The sequence below is a fragment of the Muscardinus avellanarius genome, assembly GCF_963383645.1.
Source record: "Muscardinus avellanarius genome assembly, chromosome: 9".
In the NCBI taxonomy this organism is placed as follows: domain Eukaryota; kingdom Metazoa; phylum Chordata; class Mammalia; order Rodentia; family Gliridae; genus Muscardinus; species Muscardinus avellanarius.
Genome location: NC_137795.1, coordinates 49,662,855 through 49,679,603, shown reverse-complemented (window position 1 = coordinate 49,679,603; position 16,749 = coordinate 49,662,855). Strand labels below are relative to the sequence as shown.

At 39.9% G+C, this 16,749-nt stretch overlaps 1 protein-coding gene across 4 annotated transcripts in view; it reads left to right on the top strand.

The window, feature by feature from the left end:
• The window catches only part of MAGI2 (membrane associated guanylate kinase, WW and PDZ domain containing 2), a gene marked incomplete at both ends in the record, with an annotated part of 1,509,512 nt that overhangs the window by 1,437,408 nt on the left and 55,355 nt on the right, over positions 1 to 16,749 (top strand). For 2 of the 4 annotated variants that reach the window (XM_080701939.1, XM_080701940.1), the window contains one exon: positions 7,964 to 8,052. The exons of the other annotated variants lie outside the window; for them this stretch is intronic. In XM_080701939.1, the coding sequence (XP_080558065.1) occupies positions 7,964 to 8,052 (89 nt within the window). The remainder of the gene's footprint in view (positions 1 to 7,963; positions 8,053 to 16,749) is intronic. 4 annotated transcript variants of the gene reach the window in all.

The following is a 16,749-nucleotide window of genomic DNA, read 5'->3' as shown; positions in this document are numbered from 1 at the left end:
GACTGCTTATGCGGCAATCTCTGCCTGGCATGGATCAAAATTCCAGACTCCTAGAAGAAAAGCAGATGTTCAGCACAAACCACATCATTTTTTACAATTTAAGGACTAGAAGACAGCCTTATCGTTTAGCGATAGGCTTATATTCATGTAGGGAATGACTTAACAGTCATGTTCCCAGTGGCAGGCGTTTCTAAGGAGGGTCCTCTCAGGCCAGCTGTATTAACTCTTTTCTGCATCAGAAGCCAGACAAATACACGGCTACATTCATGGCTCTGCAAAGGACCCCAATGTGCACAGATTGCCCACAGCTAAGAAACATCCTTCCTCCAAGACCAGTTAAACAGACTACATCATGAGACAGAATATTTTGTCCAAGATAGAGTACATGTTAATAAAAATTCTCCAGAGGAGAGCATAGCAAAGCACAATAACTGAACCAAAACAACAAAAGAAAATGCTTGCTTTGCGCAGTAGATAGAACTAGGGATATAATCTACTCTGTCCAGATGGACCCTGATCACAGGAAAACTGAGTTTTCTGTCCAATACGAATTTAAACCTATTTGTTTCCTTTGCCTTTTAATATCCTAAACTTGGCATAAAATCCATGCTTAAAGGATTGTTAAAGGGGATTATCAGAGTCCATAGGAGACATACTTAACCTTCAGGCTTAAGGAGCCTGGGAGAGAGTGAACTCTAAAGATGAGACGATAGGACAACAGTCGTGCAAGGTTGTAAGCGACAGCCACTGGAGCGCCCTCTGATACCCACAGAACTTAGAATTCAGAGCAGCTTTGAAGCAAAACCCTTATCTGGACTTATGGACTTGTCAGGGGAAAGCGGATCTGAGTCAAGAAAAATGCAGAACTCAAGCTCTGAGTTCTTAAGGTGATCTGTGACAGACAGATAAGTGCAGGTACAATGAAAAGGCAAAAGCACAAGGGCAGTCTGTCAGATCCGCAACTAACCAGGATCAGCAGGAATCCGAGGGAGCCAGGGAAGGGAACAAATACCCTGTAAATAAGCCATCCGTAATTACCAGTAGACTAATCGGCCAGGTGGCACCTCGGCCAATTCAGAGGCATAAATCAACAAATGCAGCCACAAAAACAGTGGCTGTTCCCAGAGACTAAGGAACAGCTGCAAGGGGAGTTGGCAAATGATAAGGGCTTTGCAGGAGAAGTTGCTTTGATAGTTAAGTCCTTGAAAGAGAAGCTCAGGAGACAGGTACTTCAACTACTCTGGTTCTCAGGATAAAAATTTGTTGATTATAAACTCGGTGATAAGTGTGAGTCCCGCCTCCCCTGACACACATGTCAATAACTGGCAGGAATAGGGAGACTTCACCCATTGAGAAAAGAATCAAGAGATGGTGCATTGGAAACAGTGCCCTCCTCCGCACTGGTTGCTGCAACTCAAATTAAATCTAAAGAGTTTAAGAGAAAAGGAAGAGTACGTACGCCATGCCTATAAAACTGCCCAGGAATAAATTAGACAAGTTAGCTCTCTACCTTGAAATACAGGTGTTCTTGATTACCATGCAGGGCATCTGACATGAACATCCCCTTTTTTGTACACCAAGCCACACAGCTAGGGGCCAAGGTAAACAGAGGTGCCTCTGGATGTGAAAATTCCCAGCACAAGCAGTTCAGACCAAAGCTGAGCATTTCCCTTGGTGACATTTCCTGTTTGAAGTTGACTGGAATGAAGCAAATATGCTTTTCAGTCTTGGTCGGTGCTCTGCCTGCTTATTCAGCCACAGAGTGGGTCTTGATTATACTGAAGAGAGCCCAGTTGCCGGCGGGAGCCTCCGTGGTCTTTAGGAGGCCAGGCAGGGAGAGAGAGGGTGAAGTTCAGCTCTCATAATGTGAATGGCCCAGCCACAACTAATTCCAAATGACCACACAACAGGAAGGAAATAGCCAGTCTGTAAATTATACTTTTGCCTCCACTTCCATTTTCAAAGTTAATTGTATCTTAAATAGGTTTTGATTTGATTGCAGACCCCTGGTAAGTGAAATTGTATACATTTTATTCATATAATAAAACTGCACTAAATAGAGAAAATATATGTCTAAGCTAGCAACTGGAACTGAAGAAACAAAATGGCCAAATGGTTAAGAGTCTCCCTTTATCAGTAAATTAAGATAACTTAGAACAATCACATCAGAGCACAAGTTTAAGCAGAACTAGTTGTGACTTAAATGGCAATAAGGGATGCTGGTATGCTTTTTCTTCTTAATATATGCTGACAAGTAAATATATGCATGCCCTTATAATCTTATTTATAATTTTTTGCTCAGCAACATTTCTTCCCTCTGATCATTCAAACATAAACTTTAGCCAGTATGCCCTTACCACATATGCCATATGGGGAAAGTCCTAGAATGAATGTTGTTCATTGATAGAATTAATATTTCCTCAACTGAACCAAGTCTTACCATGTTCATGGCAGAATTTTGCAGACACTGAAAGTAAGATACAGACCAGGCCTTCAGAGAGCAGACAGTCCAATAATGAGAACATGCATAATGACCTTCTAACAGAATGAAGATGAACAAAATTGTCTCAAAGGATCTGCTCTTATAAAAAAGTTAAAATGGGGCCTGGCGTGGTGGCGCACACTTGTAATTCCCACACTTGGGAGGCGGAGACAGGAGAATCGCACAGGTTCAAAGCCAGCTGCGCTGGCTTAAGAGACCCTGTTTCCAAATAAAAAGTATAAAAATAGGTCTGGGAGTGTAGCCCGGAAGTAGAAGGGCTTCCAGGAACCCCAGTACCACCACCAAAAAAAAAAAATGGGTTATATTAATTACTCATACAATTTAATAAGTACGTCTAGCATGTTAAGATTTCTTGAAGAATACTTGGCTTCTTCAGTTGTTGAGCATTTCCTTTGTAATGTTCATACCAATAATTTATACTTTTTCTGAAAAAAAAGTACTTGCTGAGTATGGATAAATTTTTGCCTAGACTTTATCTGAATTATAAATTCCAAGCTAGTGGGCTAGAATTCCATCTAACAGAATAGCCAGTCCTTACTGTTCCGCTCCTGTGGTCATCAGCCATGTCTGGGGCCTACAGCCCTGTCACCTGTGTCCTGGGGCTGTCTTGAGTCTGTTCTTATTATGGAAAAGTCCCACAATTAAAGACCAAAGAAAAGTTGCCATTGCCTTTGCCTCCTCAGCAGAGGCCACATTTAACGGGATTGGTAAGTGGCTCCAGAGACCTTGTGCTGATTCACCTACATTTTCAATAGGGCAAAAGGAGGCTTGCTTCAATCATAAATCCTGAAATTTAATCCCATCTGTGACACTCATGGTTGAACGTGTCTTCCTTTTCCATGAGAGGTTCCACAAATCACTCAAGAATACCTTCTGCTGAGTTAGAGAAAATATAGTGTGCCCAGGGAAGAGGCCAGGCTGTCTAGCAAAATCCTACAGACAACAGGCTGCTGCTAGCTGGCTAAAAGGCACACAATTGCTCTCTGCAGCATGTAGACAACCCCAGGGAATTCTCTAACCATACAATTCACAACATGTTTCTATTTTGTGGAGCCAGAAGCAGGGGCTTCCTTAAAGAACACGCTACTTTGAAATTACTCTCCTCAGGGCTCAGCCCAAACCTCAGGTGTTACCTCAAGTGTTCTTCAGGTGAGGGAGAAATCCCATTTCTTTCTGCAGTTTTATTGAAACTCATGGGCTATGATAATATACTTTTTTTCATATTCTTATGTGATTTCCAAAATGGATTTTTTTTCTCCTTAAAAGTATATTAAATAACACACCACCAACACCTGCACATCCTTGTTTGCTAGGTATCTAAGGCTCCAATAAAATGTATTAGATGACATAGTAACCCAAAATTCTACCAGAAAGATTCCATTTCACTCTTAAGTTCCAACTTTCCTCCCAAAACACTTAAGTTATAGGAAATAAATGAATGAACCAAGAGACCTCTTTCCCAACTCCCACTGAGAAGAGAATCCATATGTATCTTTCAAAACCTAAATATTCCTGCTCCTCCAGCAATCTGTCCTGGAGTGTCATATTTTAGGGTCTAAAAGTAATATTCTCTTCCTTGCCTTAATAGACATAAAATTGCGCTCCCTCCAAAAAAGCATGCTTTCCACTAAGGTCCAGGAGAAAAGTCAACTTTCTTAGTGAAAACACTGCTAACTACATTGAGTATGTTGGAGAAACCTCAAAGAAGTCACAAATTTAAAAGAATGTTTCTGACTTGGTAAGAGGGAGATCAAAGAATCAAGAGACACCTCCTCCTCCTCCTCCTCCTCCTCCTCCTCCTCCTCCTCCTCCTCCTCCTCCTCCTCCTCCTTCTTGTTCTCTCTCTCTCTCTCTCTTTGCTCTCTCTTCTCTTTCTCTCTCTCTTCTCTCTCTCTCTCTCTCTCTCTCTCTCTCTCTCTCTCTCACACACACACACACACACACACACACACACACACACACACACATTTTAGAGCAAGGACTGAGCCATTTAAATACCCAGTTATCCATACCTCCTCTCCATTTTACCCTCTAGACATTCTAATGGAGCCCACTGAGCCCAGTACTCTATATTTTTTTAAGTGCCATCTCAGAAAATTCAGAGACTTCCATGCCTTGTAAAGTTGCTGGAACTATTTTTTCTTTTCTCTTCTTTTCTTTTTTTATTGGTGCATTGTAGTCGTACATCTTAATGGAGTACAAGAGGGTAGAGGCATACATGCACTCATCACTCATTTAGCCCTTCCCCAATTCCCACCTCGTTCCCTTCCCCTCTCTCCTTCTCGTGTTTTGCTTAGTGATTTACTTTGATTTGTTTGTAAATCTATGTCATGTACATTAGGGAATTTCTCCCTTCCCCCCTCCATCCCTCAGTTAGGTCACCTTATTTTGTTCATCTATGCCTTCTCCTTCCTCATCTAGAGTTCCTCCTATGACCTTTTTTTCCTAGCTTTCATATATTTGGGAGAGCATTTTTCCTAGTGCTGTTGTAAAAAAAAAAAAAAAAAAAAAAGTAGCCTGCCTCTTTCTTTGCCCATCTTTGCCTTCTAAGATTTGCAGCCACTGAAACTTAAAGGAGATTTCATTGTCCTCCCACTGGTCTGCCATTTCCGTCTCCTGCCTTTGTGACAGTGTGAGCCTGGTTTCTGTTCTCCTTACTGTGATGGTTAGACCCTGAGGTTCACAGCAGGATGGTGCTGTTTCAAGGCCAGCCTCTAACCTCTCAGCTCCATCCCTTAGGAAGCTGGTGCTATATGCACAGGCTACATTTTCCACTGTCTTATCTTCTCTTGTCTTGAAATAGAGACATTACAGAAAAGGTTTTGATCCTTATGAATGAGTTTGCCAACAAAACTCTGCTCTCCAGGTACTCAAAGAAAGGCCAATATTTACAACAAATTCTAGGGTGGGTCCAGCCAACTGCCATAACCCAACCTTAGGTCTTCAGGCATCCCTCCCAGGTGCCTGTGTCTAGTGCACTATCCTAGCTTACCCACATCAAGTGACTCACCAACCATAGTTTTAAACTAAAGTACTCTAAGCCCTTCATTTCTTTTGGAAGAAGCCATGAGTCCATAAGACCAGCTTTCTTTTGTCTTTTGTTAAAGATTTTTTTTAGATTACTTTTAGGTATATAACAAGGGCTGGGGTTGCAGCTAGCTCAATCATAGAACATTTGTTGACCCTGGGTTTGAGCCCCAGCAACGGGGGAAAAAAGTAACTGATAAACATAAAATCTGAGAAAAAGGTACAGATATGCTCTATATATTACCTTGCCCCACAGATGCACCTCTCCCATAAGTTACCAACACACCCCAACCCAGTGGTATATTTGTTACAAACGCTAAACCTACCTTGACACATCATTATCACCCCCAAGTCCATAGTTTACACTAGGGTTAATTCTCAATAATACAGTCTATGAACTTGAACAAATATATATTGACATATATCCACCATTATAGCATCATACAGAGTATTTTAAATGCCCTAAAAATTCATGTCCTGCATATTCATCCCTTCCTCTCTGCTAGCTGTTACTGTCTTCATAGTTTTGCTCTACAAGACTCTTTTAATTATACACAAACTCTACCTATGACCTTGTTCAATGTTAGTGCCCCCATTCTGATAAAGACCTACCAGTATTACTTTCTAACTGAACTTTCCTAGTACCAAAGATAAAATCAGATAATGCCTTACTCTAGACCTAAATTCTGCACTGTAATTATAATAAAATCCCTAAATTTAGAGAATCACATATTCTTCAATGTGGTATTTGGGCTCAAAAAAATTTTTTTAGTAGAACAAACAGACAGCCCAGACTTAACATCTGTTACCTGTAATGAGACTCAGACATTTGCTTAAAGAATAGCCTGCACTTACACTTCTGTAAAAAGGTCTCTGGTCTTTTCAGGGTGCCCAATTTCTAACATATAGTGACCTTGGCCTCTTCAGGATACTAGGTTTCAGGGACAGACACAAACACTCATAACACATGCGCTTAATGTTCCTAGCACCAAGTGTAGCTGTTTCCCACCTTCTACTGTCATTTCCCTCTCGCCATGATAGCAATTTCTTTCCACCATGTTCTGGGCCTTTTTATTTGACCTTTTGGGCATGAGGTTTCCCAGCATGAGAGTCTTTGAAGCCCAGTCAATGCCATGTTTAAGACCAAATGAGAGCTTTCGCTGTGTGACACTGAAACAGCTTGATCATTCTCACATGAAATTGCTTGCGTCTTGGCTAGGCTAAATGGTAAACTCAATTAATAAATCCTGAAATTTCATTTTCACTTGTGACATTCATTGTGAGGAATTCACATCCTTGCCATGGAGAGGTCCCCTTTCCCATTTAACCCAGGGTGTCACGTCTCCTGCCACGCTCTTCCTGCCCTCAGACACACACAAAGCCAGCAGAAACATGCCCTGAGCATCATCACAGATCGGCATGGAGTCCTATTCCACTCTGCCCACTGAAGCCGGCACACAGCGGCACCTTTGGAGCGAGTCAGCTGTGTACATGGGGAATGTTGTCAGTGAACACTGGCAGAGGAATCAGGCCTCGGTAGGTCTGGGCACATGGCTAAGTGCTCTTCACAGTGAGCCCAAACCTCACACCATCTAGAGTTGAGAGACAGCAGCAGGTGCAGCAGGGCCAGTTATTGCTTGTGCTAGGGGACTTGCCCCTTGGAAGTTATGGACCTAAATACTTCAGATTTCTAGTTTCTATCTTTGTATAAGTAAAGAACTGCAGTCCATCATCTGAGCTAGATGCAGACCAAAAGTTATTGGTTAGTTTCAAAGCATAGCTAGTACCCAGTGAGTACAACAGAGTGGAGCAGGCAAGACATTGCTGCAATATTTTTATTTTCGTTTTATTTTATTTTTCCAGAAAGCAATTATATCTAGCAAGTCAACTGTGAACTTCAAATATAAATAAGCAGATGTTAGAAGTGAGGGGAACTATAAGAATTGATGAGGTTATTAGAGAAAACATAACTGTAAACATGGAGATACCATGTCTTTTTTTAGACTTTTTTAAAATTTAGAAATGATTACTGTGGTGACTGATTCTCAAATGACAGCTGATTTCACTAAAACATCCCATTATTATGAAAAAAAAATTTATAAGAGTTCTGGCTCTACCATTTCAAATTTTATTAACATTTATGCCTCCCAAAAAGCACCTCAGGATGTCCTCAATATTTTGAGAAAAATCTACTTTTGAAATATATATATATATATGTATGTTTATATAGCTTAGTCTTTTACTAATTTCACTTGATGCATGCATGATAGAGTTAGCTTTACTTAAAGTCTTTATTCTTACTGCCTAGATATTTTTTATTCAACTGCTCTAAACATACTAAGCAATCTTGATTCTAACAGTAATAATATATCTTTGTCACTGGTTCTGTTAATTCTAATGATTGGTCCTAGGCTGTTCCTCCCCTTCCTTTAGGAATGGTACCTTCCAGTCTCTCCATGTGCATGAAAAGTGACAAGCATGGGTCCCCATATTTCTACTTATTGGGCCACCCTAAAGACACGGTTTGTAAAATCTGCATGAATATTATCTTTCTCTAATGAGCCTTGATTTTGCATATGTTTTTAACTGTTGTATAATGCTCTCTCTTTCATAGTAGCTTGTCTAATGACTGCTAGAGTTCTGGAAAATATTTAGAGTGGAGACCTTATAAGCAATGAGGATCAGATTTGTGGGTTCATGAGGATTTGAGAAGCACAGCATTTTAGGGGGACCAGCCCAGCATGGAGCCAGCAGGAAGGAAGGCCTGAGAAGAGAACAACAAAGATAGGAATAGCTAAGTTCTGCTCCACAGCCTGCAAAAAATCCTCCATGGGCTTCTGGGCAAATACCTCAATTCCGTTCCTCTCAGCTTATATATGGGCAGCCAACCTAAACCACTCTTTTTGCACCAGACAGAGAGCGAGCCAGGGTCAGCAGTCCTTCTAGCCTTAGGAATTCTGAACTCCACCTGGCATCATAAGAGTTTCCCAGCCTGCTTTGTGGCAGGTACCCAGTCAGGATTGGATCTCATCTTCCTTCTTTCATACTCAATGATGTACCAAGTTTAAGGGGGGAAAAAGCTTTTGCTAAAAGCCCATTTTATAACAATTTTTCGAAAGTAGTCATAACTTTACATCTAGACAGTATCCCCTGCTATTTCAAAATGAATATTCTCAGGTGTTGGCTATATTTCAATCTCAAACTTGGTAAAAATTCTTGGAAAGAAGTATTGCACACAGAAATAAAGCACAATATACAACTGTGGTTCAAGCGACCTTTCGTCCCTCAAACGCACCATTAAAGAAGCCCACATTTCCACTGTCGAGTCCTACACTGGTGTGTGGCTCATGCTTCAATTTAATTAGACTGAGATTTTAAATCATCAATATGGCTATTTCATAGAAACTAAAACTCATGCTCAGTCTCCACAGCTAGCCATATAAGCATGAATCCAATTGACATGCTTCTCAGTTTTGATCTGATCTGAGCCGGTTCACTCTGGTCAAGAATCTCACCACCAGATTCTTTAAGCTAGCTCTCTAAATTTTCATTGAAACATATTTTTCAATTGTTAACACTCTTGCTAATTATCATACAGGATTGATTTAAATTTAACACGAAAGACAATGCTCTTCACTAAGTTATTTAATTGGCCTACTGTGAAACATTTCCTTATGAAATAGCTTTGTGCTGATATAAATAGCTGAATGAATGCATATACCTTCTTATCACAATCATTCCTTGGAAAGATCTACAAAAGCAAGTTTTAAATGTGTCAATTCTCTCATGATAACTTATTGATCAGGGGAAAATCTAAGTTAAGACATAAAGGGAAAAGTTGCAATGTGCTATAAAAGGTATAAAGCCATGAAATAATTATTGGGGAAAATCTAGTTCAGGGCCCAGAGTTTTAGATGGTATATTTTTCCATTTCTGAAAAAAAGAAAAGTCTGTTCTTGCTATATAATTTCTTTAGCTAGTTTGTAATCCATGGGGATGAGGAGGCCTGAAACAACTCACCTGAGTCACTGAGGTAAAGAGAAAGAAAAGAAAGGGACACTCTTTTTGGTTTCAGTTTAGTTCTGCAAATCTAGCAAGTGCCTCCTGTGACCCCAGGCACCTTGCTCAATGCAAGGGAAATAAAGATTAATAAGAATGCCACATACATTCACAAGCTACTAGGGGAAAGAATCAGGGAATGGAATAAATATGAACAGTATTGGCAACGGGTGATAAGAACACAAGGTATGCTAAATCCGCTTAGAAGAGTTATAGAACATTCCACCCAGAGGGTACAACGGGCCTTGAGTGACAAGTGTGGTTTCACCTGAATGGACAAGATGTAAAGCCATTTCTAAGCAGAGGAAAACAGCTAACATGAAGTCAGGGAAGTATGTTCAGAACAGCTACAACAAGCCAGGTACAGTGGCACACACCTGTAATCCCAGTACTTGGGATGCTGAGACAAAAGGATTGCAGGTTTTTAGACCTCCCTCCGCAACTTAGCGAGACCGTTTCAAAATTAAAAACTTTTAAGCACTGGGGGTATAGCTCGGAGAATGCCCCTGCATTCAAACTCCAGTACAAAAAAAAAAAAAAAAATAAAGCCAGCTAAACATAAGCTGAGAAAGGGGACAGACAAAATGATAGAGGAATTCTATTATAAAAAGCCTTCTAGGGCTATAGTATGGCCTGGCGGTAGACCATGTGCTGAACATGTACAAGGCTCTGGGTTCAATCCTCAGCAACCTCAGGGAGAAAAAACCTCCCACATACCAAGCAGAGGAATTCTAAGTTTATATAGTCAGACATCATCAGAAAGGTTTTTAAATGGGTGGGTAAAAATACCCATATTTGGAAATATACCTCAGTAATATTCAAGACCAGCTTTTCAGGAAAATGCAGGCAGTTAAAATGGTTATAACAGAAGTTGAGGCAAATGGTATGAGGTTCAGAATTAAGGAAGCAGTGGTGGAAAGAACACACGGGGGTTGGACTGGGGAGATATTTTAGACATTTCATTGATGGAAATAGCTAAATTTGGCAAGTAACTAATGTGAGGGAGAGAGCTGGGGAGGAGGATGTGGAAGTTAGTTTTGACTTGTGGGTTTCAGATGTCAGAAGGGCAGGTCACTTGAGTGCAGCCCTCGGGGGTAGAGCGGGAGCATTTGAGGATCCAGGAGAGAAGAGCCAGGTCCAGGAAGGGATGAGCTTTCCCTGACACTGAGCTGTGTACAGAGGGGACCCAGTGACCCAGGCATGTTACAAGTAGGGGAAGATGGTAAAGATCAGGAGAGGGCTGTGCCCCAAACCAGGCCTGAGTAGCCTCCCGCACAGAGTACTGATGACTGAGACCAGAGGGTTTGTGTGCAAGCAGCCAAGCGTAGACAGGGAGACACAGGTCTCCCCAAGGATGAGGTTTGGAGATATTGATAGAATAAAGAAGCAGGGTGACTTAAGGCATGAAGAAAGGGGCCTGAGGCAAAGTGGTCTGTGGTTGTATAATCAACCTTCGTGGCTGTTCATGGGGCACATGTTTAGAAAATGGAGGCATTAGCATGATCTGAGGGTGGGCTTCCCAGCCTTCCTTTGTCAAAAGGCCACCCATCAGATACTTGTGTAGGCCCAAGTGTGTAGACTCGGTAACTTTGACAAATGTATCCTTCAATTTTCTGAAAAGTGACCGAGATAACTATTATCATCATAACCCACATGTTGGAGGCATTAAGCAGCCAATAGATGATCGCTATTGTGAAGACTTTGAGTGGAAGTGGCCTCTACCCGCTGCTCCACAAACCTCACCATAGAGCTTTCCCACGCCCACAGGATGCCCTCCATTCTGAGCCACCAAGGGACTCCATCAAGCCTGACAGCTGCCGCCATTAACCAGGGCTCTGACTTAACACTAGCCATGGGAGGCCAGGTCCTGGTTTTCCGGTTCACTTTTGTAGAAGTTAGGGGTGGTCAGAGTTCAAAGATGAACAAGACACCATGCCTATTCTAAAGGAACTCTCTATGTAGGGAATGTTTAAGAAAACAGAGTGTCCACTGTTTATTTTTTTTTAATGCTCTTTAATCTGAAACCATGCATTGTGTTACTTTGGGGCTTAATGTTTCAAAGTATTCTGAAAACAAGCATGCTCTGGTTCACTTTCTCTTTTCCCATGACATGCTGCATTCTGAAATATGAATTCCATCAAGAGCAAAAAAAAAAAAGTGTTCCTTCCTAGATCACCCATATCACAATGATAACAAAATATAATAAGTGATTCGTTTCTCCAGCTCCTGCAACCATTAATACTGTTGGCCAGTGAATTTGCCGATTTTTCTCTTACCTTTCTGGTTGCTCCTCCAGAGTCTCCAACTCTTTTCCCATTTATAACATGCTCCCCATCCACTCCTGCAAGAGCTCATCTGCTCCCATGGCTCCACCTGTCACCACTGTACAGGTGACTCTGGTTTTGACCTTGTCATCTCTTCCTTCATTCCATAGCTCCACCCTGACTTCCAAGTGCTTGCTGGACATCAAGCATCTAACCAGGTCATCTAACCCAGACAACCCACATAAATGTATCTGAAGTTGTATTTATGAGCTTTCCTTCTTACATTATCTATTGAGGGACCATCAGCCCTCCAGCTGCCCACTGAAATATGTACCCACTGAGCTCCCAGGCTGGAGCAATACTTCTCTCATTTTCACATGGGCCCTCTCTTCCATTCTTGTCATCCTACCCCAGTTCCAGCCCACTCTCCTGGATTAAGTAGCCTTCTACCTGTTTTCTCTGCTGCTGTGGTCAATCTTCCCTGCTCACTGAGGTAGCAGCAATTGTTCTAAAAGGTTGTCCCACTAAGAATCCTCTTCCATAAAAAAAAAAGAAACCCTAAATAAATACCTAAAGCCAACCATGCTTTGGCCCATTCTCCTGCTCTACTGTTCAGTCTTTTATCTCCCACAGTATCCACCACATTTCTGTGCTTGAGCTACCCTCAAACACCTGCCATCGTCCCGTATCGCCACCTTAATGCTTGGGCACAGGCTGAGCTCTTGGCTTGGAAAACCCTTTCTCCAAAGCTTGTCCTCCTTCAAGACCCTGGTCAAAGACTGCCATCTTCACAAATCTTTCTTTCCCCCAGTCCATCAACCAGAATTAATCTCTCAGTCATCTGAAATCTCCCCTCTCAATATCCACGTACTTCCTTTCTTTTATGGAATTCAAACTCCTGAGGCCAAGGACTTAATACAATGCTTTGTAGATATATAAAAGTCAGAATGAGTGAATAAACAAATGAATAAATGAATAAACCCCTTTCAGTATAAACAAAGTCATCTTTCTGACATCAAGCTTCAACATAGGTTTTCATTAAAATAGTTGCAGAAACCATAGAATTGATTTGCCCAATTTGCAATGGATCTCAACCTAATCCTAAAGTAGGGGTTTTGTATTTTTAAATCATTATATTTTATTTTTATTATAATTACCAGTATATGCTAGGCATGGTGGTGCACGCTTGTAATCCCAGTGCTTGGGAGGCTGAGACAGGAGGATTGCATGGGTTCCAAGCCAGCCTCAGCTACTGAGTGAGGCTCTCGGCAACTTAGTGAGACCCTGTTTCCAAATAAAGTATAAAGTAGGTCTGGGAGTGTAGCCTGGAGGTAGAAAAGCCCCTGGGTTCCACCCCCAGTACCTCACAAAAAATAATTACCATTATATATTAGTTGTATAAAATAATGAGATTTAGTGTGATATCTCCATAAATACATACATTAATCATGTCCATTCTCCCATTCTCTCTTCTTCTACTTTTACCCCCCATAAACCCCCTTCCCAGTCCCTAGTAAATTCCTCTTCTACTTTCATGTCATCCCCCCCCACACCCCACCCCGCCAGATTTCACATATGAGGGAGAACATGGGATCCTTGTCTTTTTGTATCTGGCTTATTTTGTTTAAAATGATGACCTTTAGTTCCATCCATTTTCCTACAAATACAGGATTACATTCTTTAGGGCTGAATAGTGTGTGTGTGTGTGTGTGTGTGTGTGTGTGTGTGTGTGTGTGTCACATTTTCTTTATCCACTCATCTATTTATGTGCCCCTAGGCACTGATTCCATCCATATCTTTGCTCTTGTGAATAGTACCATAGTAAACATGGACATGTAGGTGTCTCCTCTGTACACTGACTTCATTTCTTTGGATACATATGCAAGCATAGAACTGGATCATGTGGTAGTTCTTTTCTTAGATATTTGAGGAACATTCACACTGTTTTTTATACTGGCCATACAATTTACATTCCCACCAACATCCTTTTCATATATTTATCAGCCATTTGTATTTCTTCTTTTGAGAAGTGTTTGTTCAGATCACTTTTTGTACTTTATTGAATTACTCATTTTTGTTACTATTGTCCATTTTTTAGTTCTTTCTATATTCTGGATACTAACCTTCTGTCAGACAAATAGCAGGCTAGTCTCTTCACTCTGTCGATTGTTTCCTTTGCTGTGCAGAGCTTTTTACTTTGATGTAATCCCATTTGTCAATTTTTGCTTCTGTTTCCTCTGCTTTTGGAGTTATATCCAGAAAAGCATTGCCTGTGTCGGTATCATGAAGTCTTTCTCTTATGTTTCCCTCTAGTAGTTTCAGAGTTACCGGTTTTGCATTTAGGTCTTTGATCCATTTTGAGTTGATTTGTGTACAGGGTGAGAGGCATCAAGCTTCAACTTCTGTATGTGGATATCCAGTCCTTTAGCACCATTTATTGAAGAGGCTGTCCTTTCTCTAATGGATATTTTTGACGCCTTTGTTGAGAATCAGTTGGCTGTAAATGTGTGAATTTATTTCTGACTTCTCTAGTCTGTTCTATTGGTCTGTTTTTATTGCCAGTATCATGTTGATTTTATCACTCTGACTGTGATATGTCTTGAAATCAGGTATTCTAACAACTCCACCCTTGCTCTTTTTTGCTTAGGATTGCTTTGGCTATTCAGGGCCTTTCACGCTTCCAAATGAATTTAGGATTGTCTTCTTCAGTTTTGTGAATAATATCTTTGCTATTTTGATTGGGGAATATATTGCATATTTAGATGGCTTTTGATAGTATGGATATTTTAATGATATTAATTCTTTTCATTCATAAAGATGGGAGAGATTTCTACCTTATAGTGTCTTCTTCAATTCTTTCTTCAGTGCTTTGTAATTTTTGCTGTGGAGATCTTTCACATATTTAGTTAAGATTATTTCTAGGCATTTATTTTGATGCTATTGTAAATGAGATTGCTTTCATGATTTCTTTCTCAGCAAATTTAGTATTGGTGCATAGAAAAGCTACTGATTTTTATCTGTAAATTTTGTATCCTGATACCATATTTAATTTGTCAGCTTTAAGAGTCTTTTGGTGAAGCATTTAGGTTTTTCTATATAATTAATGATATATCTGTAAGGTGGGATAATTTGACTTCCTCCTTTCCTATTTGTGTGCCTTTTATTTTTTTCTCTTGCTTAATTTCTTTGGTTAATATTTCTAGTGCTATACTGAATAGAACAGTGAGATTGGACACCCTTGTCCCATTTCCAAACTTAGAGAAAATGCTTTCAGCTTTTCCTCATTCAGTATGATGTTGGTTATGTGTTTGTCAGACACAGCCTTTATTATGATGAGATATGCTTCATTTATGCCTAGTTTGTTTAAAGCTTCTATAATGAAGCCTTTTGAATTTTATCTCATATTCTTTCTGCATCTATTGAGATGATCATGTTATTTTTATTCTTCATTCTATTTGTATGCTATATTATGCTTATTGATTTTCTATGTTGAACCATCCTTGCAACCCTGAAATAAAATCAACTTAATCATGGTGTATGATCTTTTTGATGTGCTGTTGATTTTGATTTGCACATGTTTAGTTGAGGATTTTTACATCTATATTCATCAAGGGATATTGGTCTATAATTTCCTTTTTTTTGTTGTGTCCTTCTTGAGTTTTGGGTAATGCTGACCTCATAGGATGAATTTGGATGGGATCATAAAATGAATATGGAAAAGCTTGAGAACCATTAGTATTGATTCTTCTTTAAAACGTTTGATAAAAATCAGCAGTGAAGTCTGGGCGGGGGGATGTTGGTTGGTTTGGGTTTGGGTTTCTTTTTTTAGGAGACTTTTTATTATGGCCTCAACCTCATTACTCATTCCTGACCGAATTTAGTAGGTCATATGTATCCTAAAATGTATTCATTTCTTCTAGATTTTCTAATTTGCTAGCATGTAGTTTTCAAAATAGTCCCTAATGATCTTTTGAATTTCTATAGTATAGTATCAATTACAATGTTATCTTCTTCTTCATTTCTAATTTTACTTACCTGGGTTTATTATGCTCATATATATATAATCTTCCCCTTTTTTCTCTCCATTTCCTCTCTCTTGGTTTAACTGGCTAAAGGTTTGTCAATTTCATTTTATCTTTGTTCTTTGAACAAAATCCTCATCTCACTAACACTTTACATTATTCTTTTAGACTCTTTTTTTCTGCTCTTTTTTTTTTCTGCTGCTAATTTTGGGTATGGTTTGGTTTTGCTTTCCTAAGACCTTGAAATACATCATTAGGTTGTTTATTTTAAATGTTTCTATCCAGGCATGGTAGCACACACTCGTAATCCCAGTACTTGGGAGACTGAAACAGGAGGATTGCAGGTTTGTAGCCAGCCTTAGCTATTTAATGAGATGCTCGACAACTTAGAGAGACCCTGTTTCAAAATAAAGAATAAAAAAAATAGGGCTGGAGGTGTAGCTCAGAGGTAGAATGCCCCTGGGTTCAATCCCCAGTGCACAAAAATTTGTTTCATTTTTAAATATAGGCACTAATTGCTATAAACTTTTCTCAGTACTGCTTTTTCTGTAGTCACAGGTTTGGGTATATTGTATTTTAATTTTCATTTGTTTCAGGGAATTTTTAAATTTCTCTTCTGAATTTCTCAGTGATCCACCATTTGTTCAAAATCCTGTTTTTCAGTCTCCATCTATTTCTATCATTTATGTTGTTTCTCTTGCTGTTAATTTCTACTTTCAGTCCAATGTGCTCAGAAAAGATTCAAGATATGATTCCACTTTTTTAAATTTGTTCAGACTCGTTTTGTGGCCTAATAAATGGTCTAGTCTAGAGAAAGGTCCATGGACTGGTGAAAAGAATATATATTCTATATATTCTATAGCTCTTGGATGAA